The sequence below is a fragment of the Vespula pensylvanica genome, chromosome 2 (assembly GCF_014466175.1).
Source record: "Vespula pensylvanica isolate Volc-1 chromosome 2, ASM1446617v1, whole genome shotgun sequence".
Taxonomy (NCBI): domain Eukaryota; kingdom Metazoa; phylum Arthropoda; class Insecta; order Hymenoptera; family Vespidae; genus Vespula; species Vespula pensylvanica.
Window position 1 is genome coordinate 784,638 of NC_057686.1, and position 21,258 is coordinate 805,895.

Here is a 21,258-nt window from a genome sequence, read left to right on the forward strand (position 1 = left end):
GTTGGGTTGGGTTGAGTTGAGGTGGGGTGAGCAAGAGGGACGAGGAGAAGAAGGGGTGTACGATTGCAGGGAGGCTGGAAGGAGCTAACCGCATCGTAATCAACGTAAAATGGCGTCGAGAACAGAGAACGGAGAACGGTGGAGCCTCCTGAGGTCGTGCCGCCATTGTTGATCACCCTCACCCTCGTATAATACGTGCTACGTACTATTCTCTCTCTCAGGGATGCATCGGTTCAAACGTAAAAAGAGAATCTCTCGCTCTCCGTCCGTCTCTTTCTTTTTCCTTGACGATTTTTATTCTTATATTCATCAAATGATTCATTAAATTCATTTCGAATTTGATCCACCTGTATCCATCGACTCGGATTTTTCTCCCTCTTCCTTTTTTCTTCTTTCTTTTTTTCTTTCTTTCTTTCTTTCTTTCTTCCTTCTTGTTTTTGATTCTTTTTCTCTTCTATCTTTCTGTCTTTTTCGTTTCGGACTAGAATTCTAAAAATTTCCTAATAAAATTACGATCTCTCGTCGTTCATACGAACGGTCGTTAATCTTTTAGATTACATATCTCACTATATATTTACTCTTTTAGAATTCAATTCGTACTTTGGCAAGATTCTCTTTTGCAATATATATATTCTACCTATCTTTTTCTTTCTTTCTTTCTTCTTTTCTTCCTTCCTTCTTTTCCCTTTTTCATTTTTTCCTTCTCCTTCGATAAAAAGAAAGAAAATGAAATTGGTACGCTCGGACTCTCGTCAGCAGCGTCGTTAGAACGTAGAACGCACGATTAATTATTCCTAAAAGAGATATATACATACAAGGATACATGTATACATATATGTAGAGACGCAACCCAGGCTAAATTCGAGTCCGAGCAAAGCTGAATTCGACCCTGTACGATACTCCTTCTCTCTCTCTCTCTCTCTCTCTCTCTCGTTCTCTCTCGAGAAGTCGTAATAAATTACGCACAAGTGGAGCTCAGAGCGGAGATTACTGGCCCGGTTTCTCCCACTAGCATTTGCCAACCCCTATTTCGCCACCAACCACTCCCCTTTTCACCGCCGCCGTTACCACCCCACCTTTTGCAACCCCCTCTGTACCCCGTCCGCTATCCGAACGCTATGGATGATGTTCCACTTACGTTCACCCTTCTTCTTCTTCTTCTTCTTCTTCTTCTTCTTCTTCTCTTTTATTTTTGTCAAATACTTTTGTAAAGTCCGATATGAAATCAAATCTTTGTCTTATTCTTGAGAATAAAACGTACAAAATATTATCGCTTCATACCGATCTATCGTATTGATTGTATATCTTCAATTAATCCTTCTTTCGTGTTTCTTATCTTAAAAACTAACGTATTATCGTCGAACTACTCGTTAGAATTTTATTATTAACGATGCTTCTTTTTCTGATTCTTATTTTTTCTTTTCTCTCTCTCTCTCTCTCTCTCTCTCTCTCTCTCTCTCTCTCTCTCTCTCTCTCTCTCTCCTCTCGTAATTTCAAATCCAATTCGTACTAGTCTAGAACAAAGTTAGGAACAAAGTCGGATTGGCTAGAAGCTGGGTAGGATCGCATAAAAATTCAGGAAAGTACCTTCCGAACGGTTCATTTCACTCGGAGCCGTCGATCGTGTTCGACTCAGCCTCGGGGGCAACATACATTATTGTGCGCCGACTGCCTACCCCATCTTTTTCGATGATGCAATTTAATCCGGCGTATCGTACAAGTATACTCTTGTATTTACTAAGATCGTTGTTCTTTCGATTCGAACTCTGTTGTTTCTTTCTTTTCTCTCATTTTCAATCTCCCTCTTATTTCTTTTAACAATGTAATTATTAACAGTTTAATCATTATCTTTAAGATAAAAAAAAAGAAAATGTACGAACGAAAATTATGAAACGACTATTATCGTCGTATCACTCTACAAAATAATTTTTAATAACAGTCTATTACCGATCGAAAATATCGGTAAGAACAATCACAATCGTCGGTAAAACAACGATAATCGACAACGGTCGGTAATGTAAAATCGAAGAGTTTCTAGTCTTCTGTTTGCGTTGGCGCCACTATCGTTTTCCAATTAGATAATGCACCTATGTTATCGACGTACCACAAACAACAATGTCGTTACAAAGGTTGATTCTATGAAACGTCAAAACAACTACGAACTTTTTGTGGAAGTTACCCAACTACGTGACGTGAAAGTGTTCAAACGGTGCTGAGTTTATTCATTTCTCATGACGTTTTATTATGTGATATCACATCGAATATGAAAAATATAGTAGGCAAAGTAGTTGTCCTGGGTTCGCAAGGTAAGTTACATATAGTAATACAAGTCTTCGATGTTTTTATTACCAATTACATCACTTAAGAATAATTTAATGATATCAATGGGTACGTGTGCACACTGGTAAATATAATTTTCTCATCGTTCCGTATTTAAATATATGATTTTTATATATTCTCGTAAAACTCGAATGATTTTTATTAAAATCTTTCTTTCTTATTACTTCGATCATCTTTTTATAGGTTAGTTTCGAAACTCGTATAACGTGGCACTGTGTGTATCGAAATCTACACGAATAAAATTTATGCGTGTAGATCTCTAATTCATATATAGTTTAACATTGAAAACATGATGGGAAAATAAACGTTTATTTTCGTTTAGGTGTCGGAAAGACGAGTATTGTGAGAAGATATATCGAGAATGCTGTAAATCGTCCTATCAATCCAACTGTAGGAGCTTCCTTTTTTACCTGCAAATTAAATATAGCTGATACCGAAGTTAAATTGCAGGTAAGATAATTTATATATACATATATATATATATGTGTGTGTGTGTGTATATATATATATGTATGTATATACTATGTACGTATTAGAAAAATTACATGATGAAATTACTATTTTGTAAAATCGTTTATCACTGTATCTACGCGTTCGACCCAATAATCTCTTGACCTGAACGTATGAATGTTCGTCGTATCAACACGTTGAAAAACATTTTATGAAAGTCCGTTAGAAATTCAATCCGTCATTCTACTTTCGATATATATATATATATATATATATATATATATATATTATTTCACAAGATAATTATATAAATTTATTTATAGGTGTGGGACACAGCAGGAGAAGAAAGATTCAAGTCAATGGCGCCAATGTATTATCGTAATGCGAACGCCGCCATGTTGGTATTCGATGTGACCCGATACAATAGTTTCACGGCTATTAAAAATTGGGTTACGGAATTGAAAAGAAACGTCGAGGAACAAATGGTATTAACTGTGATCGGTAATAAATCGGATCTTTTCAATGATCGAGAAGTCGATAGCGAAGAAGGTAGATTTTATGCGACTAAAATCGGTGCAACTTATCACGAAACTTCGGTACTACATAACGACGGCATTGAAAATGTTTTTTTGGCGATAGCCAAAGGATTGATAGATTTGTCTTCTGGTAATACGCAAATAATATCTTCGTTAAGGATCTCGGATTCGAATAGTTTTGGATTTAATAATTCTGGCATGTTATTGTCACCTGCCGAAGAAACCGCACAGAATCCTAACATCGCACTTGGAATAAACGAAAAGATTCGTACTTGTTGTTGATCCCACTGATTGAACGATCGACGTTGTTGTTCTTTTTTTTTTTGTCCCTTTTTTTATTTATTTTTTTTTATTTTATACATTTTTTTTTCTTTCTTTTTAATTCGTCTTTTAAAAAGTATACCCTGTTGTCAACGCAACAATGTCTTAAGAATTTAGGAAACAACGTGCGTGCGTGTAGGTGTGTGTGTGTGTGTGTGTGTGTACGTGTACGTGTACGTGTGCGTGTGCGTGTGTGTGAATCCTCATCGTCTTCCATGAGATAACATATCCTTTATTTAATCTTTAATTATTTTATAAATAATTCTCTTTATAAATAAGTCGTTTGTATCGTTCTAAAAGAGTCATACAATCTATTTTAATTATGAGTGAAAATGATCGTCAACGACAAAGATTGTAACAATTGATTAGTTTTGATCAGTATATAATACGGTTGTAGATTTAAACGTTAACGTTTGATCATACGCTTTTGATAATCTAATAATTATCTTTGATCCATGCCGCTTGTTACTTACGTATTTCCAAACGTCTGTATATCAAAAAGAAAGGAAAACAAAGATAAAGAAAGAAAGAGAAAAAAGAAAGAAAAAAATGTAGCAACGCGATTGTCAATTATAATCCGTTTATTAGGAAACGTAAAACACGTTTTTAATGAAAATAATACCAAACGTATAAGCCATTATGAACACGTTAGAAATACGTAACTAACTGTTCTTACTTTAGACTGAGATTTTTCGTATTTCTTTTTTTTTTTTTTTTTTTTTTTTTTTTCTTTATATCTTCTATTTATTATTATTTTATTCTATTTTATTTTTTTCTTTCATTTTTTTTCGTCAATATTTCTCAACATATCGTACAAAATCAATGGCCTCGATAGATATGTCGATAATAATTATTATAAAACATACAATTAGTATAAAACAACAGTATTCGAACAACATCGAACTAATTTATTTCTTTTGCGATATTATATTGATATTAACAAAAGATTTTAACAAAAACGAGTCACGCTTTTTCTTCTTCGTTTTCTATTTTTTGTTCTCTTTTATTTCTCCTCTTTTTTTTAATCCTTGTAGAAAGAAGACTAGATACGTTTAATTAAAACTTTTCTATCAAATTTTTATATATATATATATATATATACATACATATATATATATATTCACATAGCATACTCAAATGTATGTATTATACTGCCTACAAAGTACACGCTATGGGATTATAAATCGTTTACATTAATTTAATTTTACAATGTGTTCTTTTTTCTTTTTCTTAAAATTTTCAATAGATGATTAGATCTTAAATGCAATTTTGTACCTAACAAAAAGAGAATATATTATATTTATTATAAGAATATGATATCTATAATTACTTTTTTTGATATATCCCTTTAATGTTAATGTTAATGTTAGAGAGAGAAAGAGAGAAAGAAAGAGAGGATGATCACACAATGAGTCATTCTCACTCCACAGGCCGAGTCTCACGGACCGTGACGACGTCCCAGCTTTGTCTACCTACGTTTAGTAACTTCATCTCATTTTCAATTATGTAAGCCTTCGTTTGCTATGCATCTAGGCCTATTAGGACTTGACTCCGTCGAAAAACAAGTCAGACTAGGTAGAAAATCTAATGCTCAGGGTCATCCTCTCGCGTGCTTCAGAGTTCAAGGAACTGTGATCGTCTCGACATCAATCGACATCCATTAAAAAAAAAAAAATAATTTAAGAACAAAAATTTCAAAGGATCATATATATAAAAAAGAAGAAGAAGAAGAAAGAAAGAAAGATATCAAGTGTGTAAGTAAAAGTACGATCAAATAATGATTTTTATTGCAATTGTAATAAAAAAAGGAAAGCATTATGTCCATATATGTTTCTTGAGTGTTTACGCCAATGCGAATAGCTGTAGCGGTCATTAATATATTTGGTTGTCAAGATTTTTGTGCTATCTTCGTGTATGTACACTAATACATTTATAACTATGTTCTCATATTTTTTTTTTCTTGAAGATATATTCTAAAAGTACCGTTCGATTCTCGATATATATGTACATACGTATATATGTATATATGGATATCATTAATATATCGAATATATTTATTTCATTTTGTTCATTTATTTTTTCATTACTAATTAATATTTTTCTAACAGCCCTTTAAAAAAATACATCGTATATTAATCGCACTTTGTTTGATTTATTCTGTTTAATCAATGTTTCTTTTTTTTTTTCAATATATATCATATATATTAATCTTGACTTCAATACAAAAAAAAAAAAAAGAAAGAAAAAGATACATGCATATGCTATAGAAAATTATATAATGATCAACCAAAAAAGAAAAAGATCAACAAATAAATTTTAACTTATCGATTTATTTTGAAATTAGCATTTAATATATTTCTAATTACTTTTTCTTTCTATGTTCTTCTTCTTCCTTGATACATCACATGTTAGTTTTGCTATTTCGATATAAAAAATATATCTTTGTAGATCATATTGTATGCAAAATTATATAATATATCATGATAATAAAAATGAAAAGAAAAAGAAAAGAAGAATAAAAAGAAGAAGAAGAAGAAGAAGAAGGATAATCGAAGCGGACAAGAATCGACAATAATTACTTTTCCGCGAAGGAAAGTGTTTAGATAATTGCACGACAGCAAGAGCATTCTAGCTGGCGTGTAATAGCCGAGGAATCTCATCAATTAACATACCACGTAATTTTCAAACGAGACGACAATGTCTTCTAACATTTAACGAGTACAATGGACTTTAACGATAGAGAACTCGAGATTGACTAATTTCAAAGGGTCTTTTTTTTCGAAATACTATACGAGTAATTTTTTTTTGTTTGTTTTTTTTTTTTTTTTCTTTTCTCTTTCCTTTATCATTTGCAACTCGTCATTTAAAATGCCCTACCTCGACGTGCCCAGGACACAAGAAAATTAGCTCCTTAGCTAGACTATCTAACTTACAGTTACTAATTGTTAGACAAATAGTAATTGGAAGGATATGCATAGTGTTATTGCATAACATGTAACTTAACACATTTACATAAATAATTTTTACATAGTTCGCTTAGATTATTTTTATTGAGTATATCGATTATTTTCATTATAATTTATGAATTACTAAATGATATTGTGCGATTAGAATTTTGGAGAAAATAAAAATTGTAATTTCGTTATTGCGATCTCATAATTTAAGAATTAATGCAATATAATATATAAAGCGATAAAAAATGTATCTAATCGTTCTGATGAAAATTTACGAAGCAATAAAAATTGTTTAATTTCTATCGAATATATTTTCTTGTTATCCCAATCTGTGAAACGAGAGAAAGATCTCTATTTTATTTTTTTCATCGTCGTTTTATAATTTATAAAAATAACAACGGAATAAACCTATTTCAAATCAATTATATCCACTTGCAGAAAGATCCAAATGATATTGATAACATATATATATACACATGCGTGTACATACACACAGAGAGAATCACCTACACATATATATATGTATATATATGCCAAGGAATAAGAAACTAATGTTCTTCTTGCGTAAAAATTCATGGTTATGGACTCGAACAGTTACTACTACTACTATTACTATATCCTAGACAAACGAACGAATGAACGAACGAACAAACGAGTTAATGAAATTCCGAATTGCAGAATAGGATTGCACTTGCTCGTAGTTGAGCACTTGTTGTGGCTACGTAAGAGAAAGAAAGGATTTGAAAGAAGAATAGTATACTTAGAGAGCTCATATATATATATATATATATATATATATATATATATATACACGGTGTTCCAAAAGATTTGACCTACACTTCAGGAGCGTATCAAAAGGATCCCACAGTTACAATTTTAAACTACAAATTCAATTTCCTTCTTTTTCCTTTCTTTCGTATTACCGATTAAATTAAATGTTTAAAAAAAGAAACGAAGAAACAAAAAAGAACGTGGTATTAAAATTTAAAGACAAAGTAAACTTGTAAACTCGTATTATATCTTTGAACTAATACGTAATAAGTAGTCGAACCTCTAACACAAAGATTCTCCTTCTCTTTCTTTCTAGCATCATTGTTTATTAGAAAGTCGTTATATGAGATACTTATACTCGATAGACTTTTGATATATGGGTCAAATCTTTTCGAACACCTTGTATATCTAGGTATCTATATACTCGAGTTCCTTTAAGCGTGCAAATGCACACAGAAGAAGAAGAAGAAGAAGAAGGAGAAGAATAGGAAGGATAATACACAGTCTTGAGTGTTGCTCCTTCTTCTATAAGACAATGATACAGTTAGACGATCCTCTCAGTAGTGAGTCAATCGTAAGAGGCACGAGTTTAGTTCTGTTTTATTCGCGAAAGTATAATGAACCACGGTGAGGCGATGATAATTACGGCGGACCCGTTAATTAAGCTACCTCGTCATCCTCGGTGAATGTATCGTATTAGATAGACAGAGAGAGGGAGAGAGAGAAAGAGTGAGAGTTAGAGAGAGAGAGAAAGAGAGAGAGAAAGAGAGAGGAATTCGCGGCTAAGGTGACGAATTCTCTATTCGATCGTATCGTCTTATTTAGTTCTTTACTCTCGAAGCAGATCGATCGGTTCTACTCAAAGTCAAAGTTAAAATCCTGTTTTAGATTTGTACGTTTGAATTTCAATTATCGAACTATTCGAAAATTATGATCCTTTTAATTTCATTGCTTTTTTAACAATCATGAGCGTGTGATTTCGTTTGTAAAATTTCGTAAGGAAAGAAAGAAAAAGAAAAAACTATTGAATTTATTTCTCGTCGTGGTTTTTCTTCTTCTTGCTTTTTTTCTTTTTCTTTTTCTTTTTCTTTTTCTTTTTTTTCTTTTCTTTCTTTTCTGTTTATCGATCATTTTAAACTGCGTTTGTATTATCGTAGAGATGATAATTATGAAAGTGGTTTGAGAATGTGAAATTTGGAAATAATATTGAATTTATTTGTCATCTTGTTTTGTGTATATATATATATATATTCTTCTTTTTTTCTTGCATTGTTTAGACGTCGAAAATGTTTGCGTGTTTGTGCAAACGATATTTTGAAGATCGTTTCCAAATAATTATGAAAGCGATTAGAACGTAAAATTTGTAAAAAAAAAAAAAAAAAGAACATTGTATTACGTCGTTCACTTTATTTTATATATTGTAAAAAAAAAATAGTTTCATAATTATCGAGCGAATTTGAAACTTGTTGTAGATCATTTTATGGATAAATTGTACGGATAATAAATTTAGGTGAATTCGTTGGTGTACAGGATCGAAAGTAATATCCTTTTACGAAGGACCAACGGAGAGTTTCTCTCTCCGTTAAAATGTGGGGACGAGGAAGAAGGATCGAACGTTATCATCAAAAATTTTTGTTAATCGCGTTACAATTTTTTGGATTGATACGTACGTCCAAATTTCAGGATCTTACGATCGACAATCAATTGGTGATCGTTGCGAACGGTGAGTGATCGAACGAAAAAAAAAAAAATTTGTCTAAGAAACAAAAAAAAAAGAAAAGAAAAGAAAAGAAATATCGAATAATTTTTGAGTTCGTGTATATATTTGCGTGTTTATCTTCAGATTGTTATACCAGAGTATCCATTGGCACGAAATTACCAGATAAAGATATTTCATTTACTATTAAAGTGGACAGTATTTCTGATTGCGAAGAAGAATGTTCGAAAAGACGAAATTCTTGCGTTGCATTTGGCTTCGGGTAAGTTCGTAATTATTCGGCATAAATTTTATATTGTTTTGATTTTCTTTCTCTTTTTTTTTTTTCTTAATAATAAAATAATAAAATCAAAAACGTCGAATAAGATTTCATTGCAAAAGTTTGCTATCCTATTTATTATTTATTTTCTTATTATTTATTTCAATAGTAAATTATTTTTATATAAATATATATATATATATATTTTTTCTTTTTTGTCTTTTTTGATTCACAGGATTAGTTTAAAAGGAAACACAAGTTGTGAATTGAGTTCAAACATGCCAAATCCAGAAAATCTGCAAATGGATTCGGATTACGATGTCTACTTGCGTACAGAACGTTTACCACATTGCGAACCTGATCGACTTTACAAAACCAGTAACAGTGGAAATCAAAGATCGAAGAACAATACGAGAACGAATTCAAGATTTTCTGGTGGTCTCTTTGGATCGTTCTTGCCAAATATTTATCAACCTAACAGGTGATAATCGAAATAAAAATTTACTTATTGATTTTTAACGGACATTGGATAATATTAAAAAATTATGTAATACTTATCTCATTAAATCATTGTATTAGATGACATTTGATCATTCAACAGAATCTGTTTAAAAATATTAGAAAAAAAAAATTGTTTATGAAATATATATTTCTTCTAATATAATCTTTCTAATAATTTATGATATCATAAATATTTATTCGCGAAATATCGTCAAAGGATATATACGATATATTTAAAGAATTATTATAAAAATAGTATAATACGATTATTATAAAAAAGAAATACTATCCTACATTTCTAAATATAATATATCTATATTTGTTTATTTAAAGATCTGAAAATAATGGAAAGAGACAAAACACGAGTCAACAATCTTATTTATCGTCATTCGACGACGATCAACGTATCATAGACATCATAAGAAACAAGAATTATGGTGTAAGACCGAAAATTCCTATTAACGATCCAAAATATTCAACTTTTGGCATAAACAACGAATCCAAATTACCGACTGATAAAAAACAACAACTATTCGGAAACAATTTTGGAGAGAAAATTTATCTCGAAAAAGGAAACGAAAATTTATTTCATTTTGATAGACCAGTTATCACAAAAGATGATTTATATCGACCAGTGACATTGATTTATCGTCCGGCTTATGATAACGTTTGGCAGAACAAAGATTTTCAAAATTATGGAAATAGACCCATAAATGAAATGTTTTCGCGGCCAGTAACTAAAATTAACGAAGAGTGCACAAAAACTTTGACAAGTTCGTCGGAGAATAATTACAAAAAGGATTTTTATAAAACTGACAAGGACAATAGCATGATCGTAAAAAATTATCAGGTTCATCGGACGACCACGATTACACCTTCCAATGAAAATAATTATCAAATACCTGTTAGATGGAAACCTCTTCAAAGTGGAATAATTCAACAATTTCGACGTAATCAAACAAGTCCTTTCGTTACTAACGCAAACGAAAATGTTTTCATCGGTACTAACGACTATAGAAATTTTATGAACGATTATAACAAGAAATTTAAGGTTCCAGTTAACGAAGAAAATAAATGTGAGTAATAATTATTTCTTTTCATAATACACACACACACACGCGCGCGCGCGCGCGCGTGTATATATTTTATCTTGACTTTTAATCGAACTTTTAGATATTCATCTCGAATGAAAAAAAAAAAAAAAAAAAAAAAAAAAAAAAAAAGTAAGGTCACGTTAATAGAAATTCTCATGCTATTCATAATGTGCGATTTTAACAATAACGTGTAACGTTCGCGTCACTTCTTCGCGAATCGACGTGAGATCAGCAAATAAATCGTTCCACATTTATCAAAACGCGTTCACTGACGAATCATCTCAATGATCGTGAATGGTTTGAGCCTAACGGCAATGACACAGATTTGAAGCGTTATGTCAATTAAGTCGGTGTGCATTCGTTGTTTTCCGGTGCACCGAGTCTTATCGTAACGACAATTTACTTTTTATTACGTCACGCGAAAAAGTTTACGAACGAATCGTACTTTATAATCGTTGCCGACGTCGTATGAAGAGAAAAAAAGAAAAAGAAAAAGTAAACGAATAAATACATTCCTTTTTTTTTATCGAAATATGCATTTAGCAAATCTTTCGATCTATAAATCGCACGGAAAACTTATCGGATTTATTAAAAGAGAAATTAATTTTTGATCAATTACATTTAATAGATCTTTCGATCTATAATAGATCGTATCGAAAACTTATCGAACCTAATAAAAATAAATTTAATTCTCTCTTATCGATTACTCATTCTAGTAGATCTTTCGATCTATAGATCATATCGTAAGAACTTATCGAATCTAATAAGAAGAAATATAAAGAAAAAATAAATAAATAAGGTAAGGTATAACAGAGAAAATTAATCGTTTACCAATTACATTGATCTTTCTAGATCTTACGATCTTACAGATCTTATCGACGATAAAAACTGATCGACGATCCAAAGAAAAAAAATATTAACTCGTTACCAATTACACGTATATTTAATAGGTCCTTTAATCTATAGATCGGATCAAACTTACCGGATCTAATAAAAAGAGATAAAAAGGAATAAAAATAAAAGGAAAAAAATATCATAAAAATGCGAAGATACATAGATTACATTATTGAAAGATTAAATAAAAGTCGATATCGAACGGTCAAACTTGATTTATCGAATATCTTTCGATAGAACGAAACGAACAACTCGAAACAATTAATTCGAAGCGCAACGAGAAATAAGGGGACACTCGAAAGTAAGAGCGTCTCATGGTGATGGATCACGCGAGCCGGAAGTCGAACGTCCTGTAACGTCTCGCCATTTATTTTTCTCCCTTGTGCAACGTGCATTCCTGATTCGCCGTGACACGATTACGAGAAACAGATGCATCGTCTAGAAATTTAACAGACATGACTTTAAACAAGATCTAAGAAGAAGAAAAAAGAAAAGATCAGCTATCAAAACCAAAAGAGAACAAATTTTAACAGAACTCACATAAGATATCGTAGTGTTCTTTTTCTCTTTCTTATGGTGTGTGTACATGTATGTGTATGTATGTATATATATACATATATAAGGCGCGGATTTTAAATGGCGGAAATACGATTTTGTTAAATTCATCGAGCTCGATAATGAGAGCTCGACCTGGCTGAAATAATTGTGCCAATGTAGAGTGACCTTGACAAATCTTCGAGGACATACATGATTCCGTCCCTTCTAAACTGACGTCATTTCTTTTAGTATACATAAGAAAAATTATTCCCCGGCATAAGATTTAAATCGTAGAGACGTAAAGAAAAAAGAAAAAAGACGAGAAGATAAAACATCTTCGACGATTTTAACGATTTTTAACGATGAAACATATCTTTTTGTTCTCGTTTTTCCTTTTTTTTTTTTTTTTTTTTTTTTTGTTATAAAAATCATTGACCAACAAGTCGGACATAAAATTGATGATGATGACATCAAAAAAAAAAAAAAAAAAAAAAAAAAAAAAAAAAAAAAAAAAGAAAAAAAAAAAGAGAGAGGGAGAGAGAGAACGGAAAAAGACGAAACATTTTCGATAATGTTCAAAATGATTTTTGTTTTTTTTAATATATTCGTTAATATAATCTATCATCTTTATTCGTAATTAATCGAGATAAATTTTTCTTCGCCGTAAAACTTGTCAAGTCGAAGGAATAAGATCTTCTCAAAGACAAAATTGCTAATCCCTTGCGCACGTGCGATGTATAGTACATAAGAAAGGACAAAAAAAAAGAAAAAAAAAAAAAAAAAAAAAAAAAAAAAAAAAAAAAAAAAAAAAAACAAACAAATAAAAAAGAAAGAAAAAAGTAGAAGGACGGAAAGAAAAATAATAATAGTAAGTAGAGTCATTAATGATCATGTAACACCGAAACCCCTCCCCCAACGTGTGCGGTGTAGTTCCTCCCACTATTATTCCCACGGAAACGTTCACTTTTCTATAAAACGATGCGAGCTCGTAATTTCTCCGTTACTTTTTGTACGATTTTCTGTTCGCGCCACTTCTCGTTTCTAAAAAAGAAAGAAATGATCGAGACGACGAAATCAAAGTGTCGATAGTATTACCGTCGATTAGTAAACGTATATATATTATTAAAAAAAAAAAAAAAAAAAAAAAAAAGAGGGGAAAAAAAAAATTATAAAGAATAAACGTCGAAATAAAAAAAAAAAAAAAACAACAAAAAAAATATGTCCGCGACATACAGAGTTATATGAAATAATTTTAAAGTGATCGAAATTAATTAATCATTCTAAAATGAATCCTACTAGAAAATTCATCGCTTCTCGCTCGATTTGAGATCGATTGATTTCTTGATTAAAAATAAAAAAAAAAAAAAGAAAAGAAAAATATATATATATGTATGTATATATGTATATATATAAAATGAATTTAAGTGGCAAAGAACGGTTATCAATTTTTGTGTTAATTTTACTCGTACGAACTTCCGTTCAAGGTTCTGTAATATTAATAGAGGATGTAGTTGAAGATTGTTCGCGTAAGTTTTTCTCGATGAAGTTACAACGTCATACGTTTATTTGATTTATTTGTATATATTTATAATGAATGAATGAATGAATTCTCTTATTAAATCAATCAATCAATCAATGAATCAATCAATGAATCAATCAATCAATCAATCAATCAATTAATTAATTAATTTGATGCAGCGTGTTATCGAAGACTTTTAACTGGGAAGAAAACGGTGCAAGTTCACGTAAGAAGAGCAGTCGAGTGTCAGAGATTAGAAGAGTGTCATCGTGCCTGTGATTACGAAAAATATTTCGTTTGCGAAGGCTTCAATTACAGGTAATTAACAAAACAAATAAATCAATAAATAAATAAATAAACAAACAAACAAAATCTATAAAAACGAAAGATTCGCTTCGCTAAACATTTAACACGATTATTCGTAGAGTTGACATAGTCCGGTGATCTCTCTCGCGCGTATGTGTACATAAATGTTCGGAATAAACGTAAAAAAGAAAGACGACAAAAACGAAGAAGAAAAAAAAAAGAGTATACATATGCACAAGTGCATGACCTGTCCGATTGCATCATGGACAATTTGATCGCATCGCAAGCGCACTGTGACACGCTTCTTGATTCGTAAACAATTGCACATATTGCTATATACACATACACATACACACGCACACACATATGTATATATATACGATCTTAGATACAGATATATATATATACCTTTGTTAAATTATAGATATATTGTATATATTAGTTGTATATATCCACATATCTATATATATATATTTTTTTAATGTATTAATATATATATATATATATATCGAAATTATAATAAATTTGTCTGGATTGATCGCAGACGAATGGGTCCTGGATCACGTGGTATGTGCGAGATGACATCAGTACCTTATTCACATTTAAACGTTCATCGAGATTTCCAAGCAGATCCGCAATGCGATTATTATGAAAAAGATCCTGATTGTCTTCGTGATACGATACAAACTCAACCATCTTGGTCCGGACCTTATCCATCTGAACCAGGACATACGTACGTTCCTGATCGAAGACCTTCCGGTGATATCCCAAGACCCATCATTGATCATAATCAAAGACCGATTTATCAAAAACCTGATCCAGGAAGACCGATTGATCTACCTAGACCTCAAATAGATATTAGATCACAGGTTTATGGTGGTCCCTACGAGACAAACGTTGATCCCTTTTTTCAACAAACTCATTCTCCCAATGGAAGACCAATCGACAATTTCAGTGGTAATGGATATTCTTATGGAAGACCATTACTTTCAAGGCCAATGTATCATGGTCCGATTGACAGACCTTATCTTCCAAAATATCCTGACAGAAGAGTCGATTATGGTCCTTATAATGACATAGGTAAGTAATTTATTTTGTACAGTTATAATTATATATATATATATAAATGTTCCTTGATTATAATTCGTTATGAAAAATTAAAAATATATTCGTCACTTTTAAATAGAAAAAAAAAAAAAAAAGGAAAGGAATTACAAATCAGCAAAATATTTATTATCGCGTTTGGGGATTGAAAAATAAAGTAATCGAAAAATATTGGGAAGAAAAAAAAAAGAGGAAAGCAAAAAAGAAAAAAGATAAAAACTATTTATTAATCGTTTGTAGGAACGAACGAGATCGGACCGTATTCGTCCGATCGTCGAAAAGATCCAAGGGATTGGCAAGTTTATGGTGGAATTTATGGTAGCTCATACGGATACGATACAAATTATGTCGGTCATTTCGATATACCGAAATATTATCCAAAAAATCCAATAGAAGTGAAACCAACGAGACCTCAAGAGAACGATCATTTCTATGGTGAATTTTATAATTACGGTGGTGCCTTTGGTTATGGTGATAATTATATACCGGCTGATAGAGATCAGCTTTATGGTGGAACGAAGAAGGAACGACGATGTACCGTGAGAGCCGGTGCTGGATTTAAACTCGTCAGAAATGTTATTAGGAAGACATATTTAACACCTAACTTAGAGGAATGCGAGAGTCTTTGTTTGAACGAGAATAATTTTCTTTGCATGACCTTGGCCTACAGGTGAGATATAAATCAAAAAAAAAAATCTTGGATCCCTCGATCAAAGGATTCTTTTTTTTTTCTTCTTCTTCTTCTTCTTTTCTTTTTATTTTAGATACAACATCGCAGCTACCGATCCTACGGACAATTGTCTACTCAGCGAGATCTCTTACAGGGATTTGAATTTTTACACGGACATAGAGCCCAATCGTGATTATGATATTTATGCTATAATCGGTGATCCAAAGACTTGTGATATGATGATCCAAAGACATCATCATCATCAACATCATCATCAGAATCATCATCATCCACCCGATGGTTAATAATTTGATCAAATTATTACAATTAACACGTTATGATATTTTTTATTCTTTTTTTTTTGGAATGGGGAAATTTTATCTTTCATTTGTAGAATGTTTCTGGAGAGTTAGAAGTGGCTTCGGTATGCCTACGGACGTTATAAGGAAATCAATTTTTGTCGACGACCTTGGCGAATGTCAAGTCGAATGTACGATCTCTCGAGAATTCACATGTCGGAGTTTCGCTTTTAGGTATACGTACATATATCTATTTAGAAATTGATAAATAATTTATATTATAAATAATATTAACAATTCTTTTTTTTGAATCATTAATCAGATATTCAGGATTGGGAGGACCTCCACAACGAAATCCCTCGACCAATTGTTATCTAAGCGATTGGCCAACCCAAGAGATCAATCCAACAACAATGCCCGACATGGATGGAGCTGAAATATACGAACGAGGTAGTTTTGGACGAGGTTGCGAGCCTTACCCCTTTCCGCCATTTAAAATCGGTGGACAAAGCAAATTTCCACGTGGAGAAGATGGTTCGAATCGCATTGTTCTATTTTGGACAAAAGAAACACCAAGAAAGAAAGATAAACTTTAAAAAATTTGTCTCTTATTTACAGTATGCTATTCCGGTTATCACAAACCGTGTAGATTGACACCTTACTCAGTAATGTTAGCGATAAACGTTGACTCCGAGTCTGAATGTCGTGAAAGATGTTCGAAAATGCGACAAAAAGATCCGATACCATGCATGTCCTTCAGTTACAAGTAATTACTATGTCTAATTATTAAATAATTTAGAAAAAATATCATTGCAAATACTTATCGAAATCCGAATTACAAAACAGAATTCGAGCTGATAGAGGAGATCAAAATTGTCTTTTGAGCGACGTATCGATAAGAGATTTAAGACCAGGATTGGATTATGCCTATGATAACGATCATGTTCTTTACGCTTGGAAGGACCTTGAACCACAATGCATGATCACAGGATATTCCATAGATGATAATCATGTTTTTGGTAATCCAGGATATGGTCAAGGAAAACCACTTCCTCCTCCGCCAACAGATAGACCTGATTTAGGCCCTGGCTCTGATCAATCTGATGGGATTTATATTCCCGATCCTAGACCATTTTATGGACCTGATGTATCGAAGCCATTTAACAGTGTTTATCATCATGGATTAAGACCATATGATCCCGATAGACCTGATCCTCCTGTTAGGCCAACAGATGATCGTCCTTATAGACCACAAGGTGGTCATGGTGATTATGAAGGTGATTATGGATATACGGAGCATAATAATTTTCATGGCTCATATGGACAGGGTGATACTTTCCCACCATGTAAATATATTTTTATTTTATACTAATGTTAGTTTTATACATACACACACACACACCCACACACACATATATATGTATGTAGATATATATGTACATGTACATGTTTATTTTTTTTTTTTTTTTTAGCACCAGATTTTGCGACCTTTCAACATTACACCGTAAACGGTTACCCATGTAAAAAAGACACGAAATGCGAGCGGAACGACGTAGCTGGTTTTTGGTCATGCGAAACGGAAGGAGGAGAAATTGGTAGTTGGGATTACTGTTGCGAACCTAGCCATCATTGCGGTTACTCTCAAGGATTTCATTATCCATGGTAACTATGACAAATTTTATCCTATTATGTTTCACGTAAAAGCTAATAATAATAATGGATTTAATACGACAGGTGTTACGTGGGTTTATCCGACGATCAATGGAGACCGTGCAGCGAGAAATATTATCCTTATCTACCAAGTTCTCGACCGATTCAACAGGACGTTTATCACCATCATCCTCATGGTGATTACAATGGCGACGATCACGGAGATCGTAACGATATAAATTATTATTCTAGACATTGGCCTGTAACGTACCTTCACAGAGAACCACCACCAAATTGTACGGACTCCTTGGCATCTGCAAATGATAAGAAAAATCATTTTTTTAACGAATCATCGATCGTACGATCGAAAAATGATAATTCACAAAATGGCGATCGTACCGCGAGATTTCAAAATCGTAGTACTAGAAGACGTCTAGTATCTCGTACCACTAATATAGAGGATAAGAATCATTACGACGATAAACAACACAATGGTCGAATATTTTTCTCGATGGAAAAAATCGGTACAAAACGATTCGCCACTGACGATGATTCAGAACATATTGCCGGAAACATTGAAAGATCATTTAAACTTAACTCGAATTTAGCGCGTTTTAATTCGACAGCGATCGAAGCGCCATTCGTCACGAAACAACGTGGTCGTAATCATTCGGAATGGTCGGTAAAGATGGTCAGACCTTTGACACCGTCGGTAATGACAAATAATGAACGATTTAAAGAATTTTCCGTTTTTAAATCGTCGAATAATTTTACATCGATATTTTCTAACGATACTAATGATTCAAACATTTCGAAAATGATAGGAACTACTCATGATTTCGTTGTTAAAGTGAATTGAAAATTATACATATATATATATATATATATATATATGTATATTTTTTTGTACTTTTTTGTGAAATAACCCTTCTACTTGCCTCTGATATCTTTACATTTATATCCGATCACTAACTTTATTCATTTTTGTGTTCATTAAGAAAATAAATATTATTTTAATAAACAATATATATATATATATATATATATATATATACATTTTTTTTATTATTATTCGCTTTTATTCACAAAAATCGAAATGTATTAAGTTTATATGCATTAAGAATGAAATCTCATTGTACTTTTGCGTTTACTAATAAAAAAATACTTTTGGACACTTGTACAAATACTTACGTTCACTCCATTTACGTTAGATCAAAAATAAAATAATACGAGAAAAAAGAAAATACGAAAATTTATATCTCATCCTTAAAAATAAGTATAAGTAATAAAAGAAATGAAATCTTACATATTGCACATTCCTGCGTAATTTGTGTTTAAAATTTATGCGTGTGTACGTTTTATTTAAGATATTATATACATATATATATATATATTATGTACAAACGACTTTGAAATATGGATACCTCTGTTTTTTTGTTTTTCCGAGTGACAACTTAAGGCGCCACAATCAAACTTTCATAAATAACAATATCTTCTTTCTTTCTTTTTAAACGTACACGATTCTAATTAATATTACTGGATACTTGTACTAATGAAATTCATTATGACAAATAATATTGTTCAATAATTTTTTACAAATAATAATAACGAATAATTATTGATGAGAGGACGAGAAAATATTTAAGTAAGAAAGCGTTTAATACGTATCGAAAGAAATCAACATACCAGATCCCATGTGCCGCCATCTTAGTCAACAGTTAACGAAGAGCTCTAACTCCAGAGACTGTTGCGCGATTCTCGTCGGTTCTCAATGGAATTTACATTAATAGACTCCGTAAGAAATATTTAAGTTTAATTCTACTTTCGAGAAAAAAAAAAATAAATGAATAAATAAAAAATAAAATTATAAAAAACTGTGAAAAGCCTAAGGTGCTATCGAGACGAGCATATAAACAAGTTTTTTGTTTCCTAATTGCATAATTATGGATCTTTACGATATCACAGACGCCAGAAGGGCCACTTCTTTTTGAGACAGACAGTAGCATTTTCGCAGTAACGTGGAGGGGACTTGGAACTTGAATGATTTAAAACTTCATGGATTTATGTTGACGTGAAAGAGATTGTGAGTATATTTTATATATATATATATATATGTATGTATGTATGTATATATATATAGTTAATTTTGATTTTATTTATAACGTTGCTACTTATTACATTCTGTCTATTGTTAAATATTATCATAAGATTAAAATTAATTAAGGATAAGTAACCTCAAGATGCCGAAGTCACGTACAGTTTCACGATCGCTCACAAGCAATAGACCGCTTCATATGACTTTAAACTTGGAATGTATAGAAGAACCTTTAAGCGAATCTCAATTAAAACAAAAAGAAAAATTACAAGAAGACTACAGTAAGGTAAGCTTTATCCGTATAATTGGAAAGATATTTTTATATAAATGAATCTAACGAATTAAATATATATAAGGTCACAACTACGTTGGAACAATTAGTTATGGATCATGGTGGAAAAATGGTATGTCAGTCTGGATCTGTTAATGGATATCAATATACACTGTAAGTATTTAATATTATTAATCATCCGAATCTTAATATTTTATTTTCATTCATTTGTATATTTCTATTCGCTAGTCCTCCTAATACGTCACAACCAATTGTAAAGAATACGCAACCTTTATTAAATGTTGTAAGTATGATATGATATTAATATTTAATTAAATAAAATCAATGAGGAATATATATATATATATGTGTGTGTGCTTTATAGAATCAGAATAAAAGTCAACAAATAAAACTTAATATGGTAAATAACACGAACGGAACCCAAGGGAATATACAACTTGTCGTGGACCCACGAGTAGGAGTTATTCTAGGATCTGTTAGTCAACAACAAGGTAGCATTTTGTTATTGTAAGAAGCATGATTCATTTATAATCAACCTAAAAAGTTTTGTTATAGGCAATACGACAACAACAACAGCTTCGCCAACTTCTGTATCAGCACAATCTCAATCAGAGAATGTAAGACAATTTGATTAATCTATTTAAAAAATAGAATCTTATGGCATTAATATTTCTATGATATAATTTTTCTAGTATAAATATACTAGATCAGGACGTCGAACCAAAGTTCTACAAGTACAGCAACAACCCGATATTATAGAAGAAGTATGTTATTAAAATATAAACATCTTATGTTTTATTATTTTATTTATTAATTTATTTATTTTTGTATTTTTTCTATTTCTTTCTTTTTTTTTTTTCCTTTTTTCTTTTCATTACAGCCTACAGTTCCAGCACGTGGTCGACCAAAATCTAACACTACTCATGTCGTTACTTCAAGTGAGTAATTT

General features: G+C 31.5%; 3 protein-coding genes and 1 long non-coding RNA gene across 8 annotated transcripts in view; 3 read left to right on the forward strand and 1 right to left on the reverse strand.

Moving 5' to 3' along the window:
- The first annotated feature begins 2,105 nt into the window (after positions 1 to 2,105).
- Positions 2,106 to 3,991, forward strand: LOC122627220 (ras-related protein RabJ). The gene is made up of 3 exons (XM_043808200.1): positions 2,106 to 2,306; positions 2,663 to 2,790; positions 3,114 to 3,991. Exons 1-3 carry the CDS (start codon positions 2,264 to 2,266, stop codon positions 3,606 to 3,608), a joined length of 666 nt encoding a protein of 221 aa, XP_043664135.1. The 5' UTR covers positions 2,106 to 2,263; the 3' UTR covers positions 3,609 to 3,991.
- Positions 2,322 to 19,743, reverse strand: LOC122627222. The gene is made up of 3 exons (XR_006326815.1): positions 19,609 to 19,743; positions 18,194 to 18,236; positions 2,322 to 2,750 (listed from the first exon to the last, which is right to left on the reverse strand). It is a non-coding gene; the product is annotated as an uncharacterized LOC122627222 (long non-coding RNA).
- On the forward strand, positions 7,594 to 18,810 carry LOC122627218. Of its 5 annotated transcripts, none has more exons than XM_043808197.1 (15): positions 7,594 to 8,060; positions 8,903 to 9,095; positions 9,216 to 9,351; positions 9,584 to 9,829; positions 10,183 to 10,925; positions 14,073 to 14,211; positions 14,744 to 15,279; positions 15,544 to 15,973; positions 16,068 to 16,273; positions 16,368 to 16,506; positions 16,595 to 16,806; positions 16,891 to 17,038; positions 17,119 to 17,618; positions 17,745 to 17,934; positions 18,007 to 18,810. In XM_043808197.1, the coding sequence occupies exons 2-15, from the start codon at positions 8,960 to 8,962 to the stop codon at positions 18,779 to 18,781; spliced, it is 4,536 nt and encodes a 1,511-aa protein (XP_043664132.1). In that variant the 5' UTR covers positions 7,594 to 8,060; positions 8,903 to 8,959; the 3' UTR covers positions 18,782 to 18,810. The 5 variants fall into 5 exon arrangements, with proteins under 5 accessions (XP_043664132.1, XP_043664129.1, XP_043664133.1 ...); XM_043808194.1 differs by having other exon boundaries at positions 7,594 to 7,999; positions 8,845 to 9,095; XM_043808198.1 differs by having other exon boundaries at positions 7,594 to 7,999; positions 8,883 to 9,095.
- Positions 19,660 to 21,258, forward strand: part of LOC122627219 — a 5,559-nt gene continuing 3,960 nt past the window's right edge. Inside the window, exons 1-8 of the mRNA XM_043808199.1 lie at positions 19,660 to 20,005; positions 20,147 to 20,303; positions 20,374 to 20,462; positions 20,538 to 20,592; positions 20,674 to 20,800; positions 20,865 to 20,926; positions 21,002 to 21,073; positions 21,190 to 21,247. Of these exons, the coding sequence (XP_043664134.1) occupies positions 20,163 to 20,303; positions 20,374 to 20,462; positions 20,538 to 20,592; positions 20,674 to 20,800; positions 20,865 to 20,926; positions 21,002 to 21,073; positions 21,190 to 21,247 (604 nt within the window). The 5' untranslated portion in view covers positions 19,660 to 20,005; positions 20,147 to 20,162. The remainder of the gene's footprint in view (positions 20,006 to 20,146; positions 20,304 to 20,373; positions 20,463 to 20,537; positions 20,593 to 20,673; positions 20,801 to 20,864; positions 20,927 to 21,001; positions 21,074 to 21,189; positions 21,248 to 21,258) is intronic.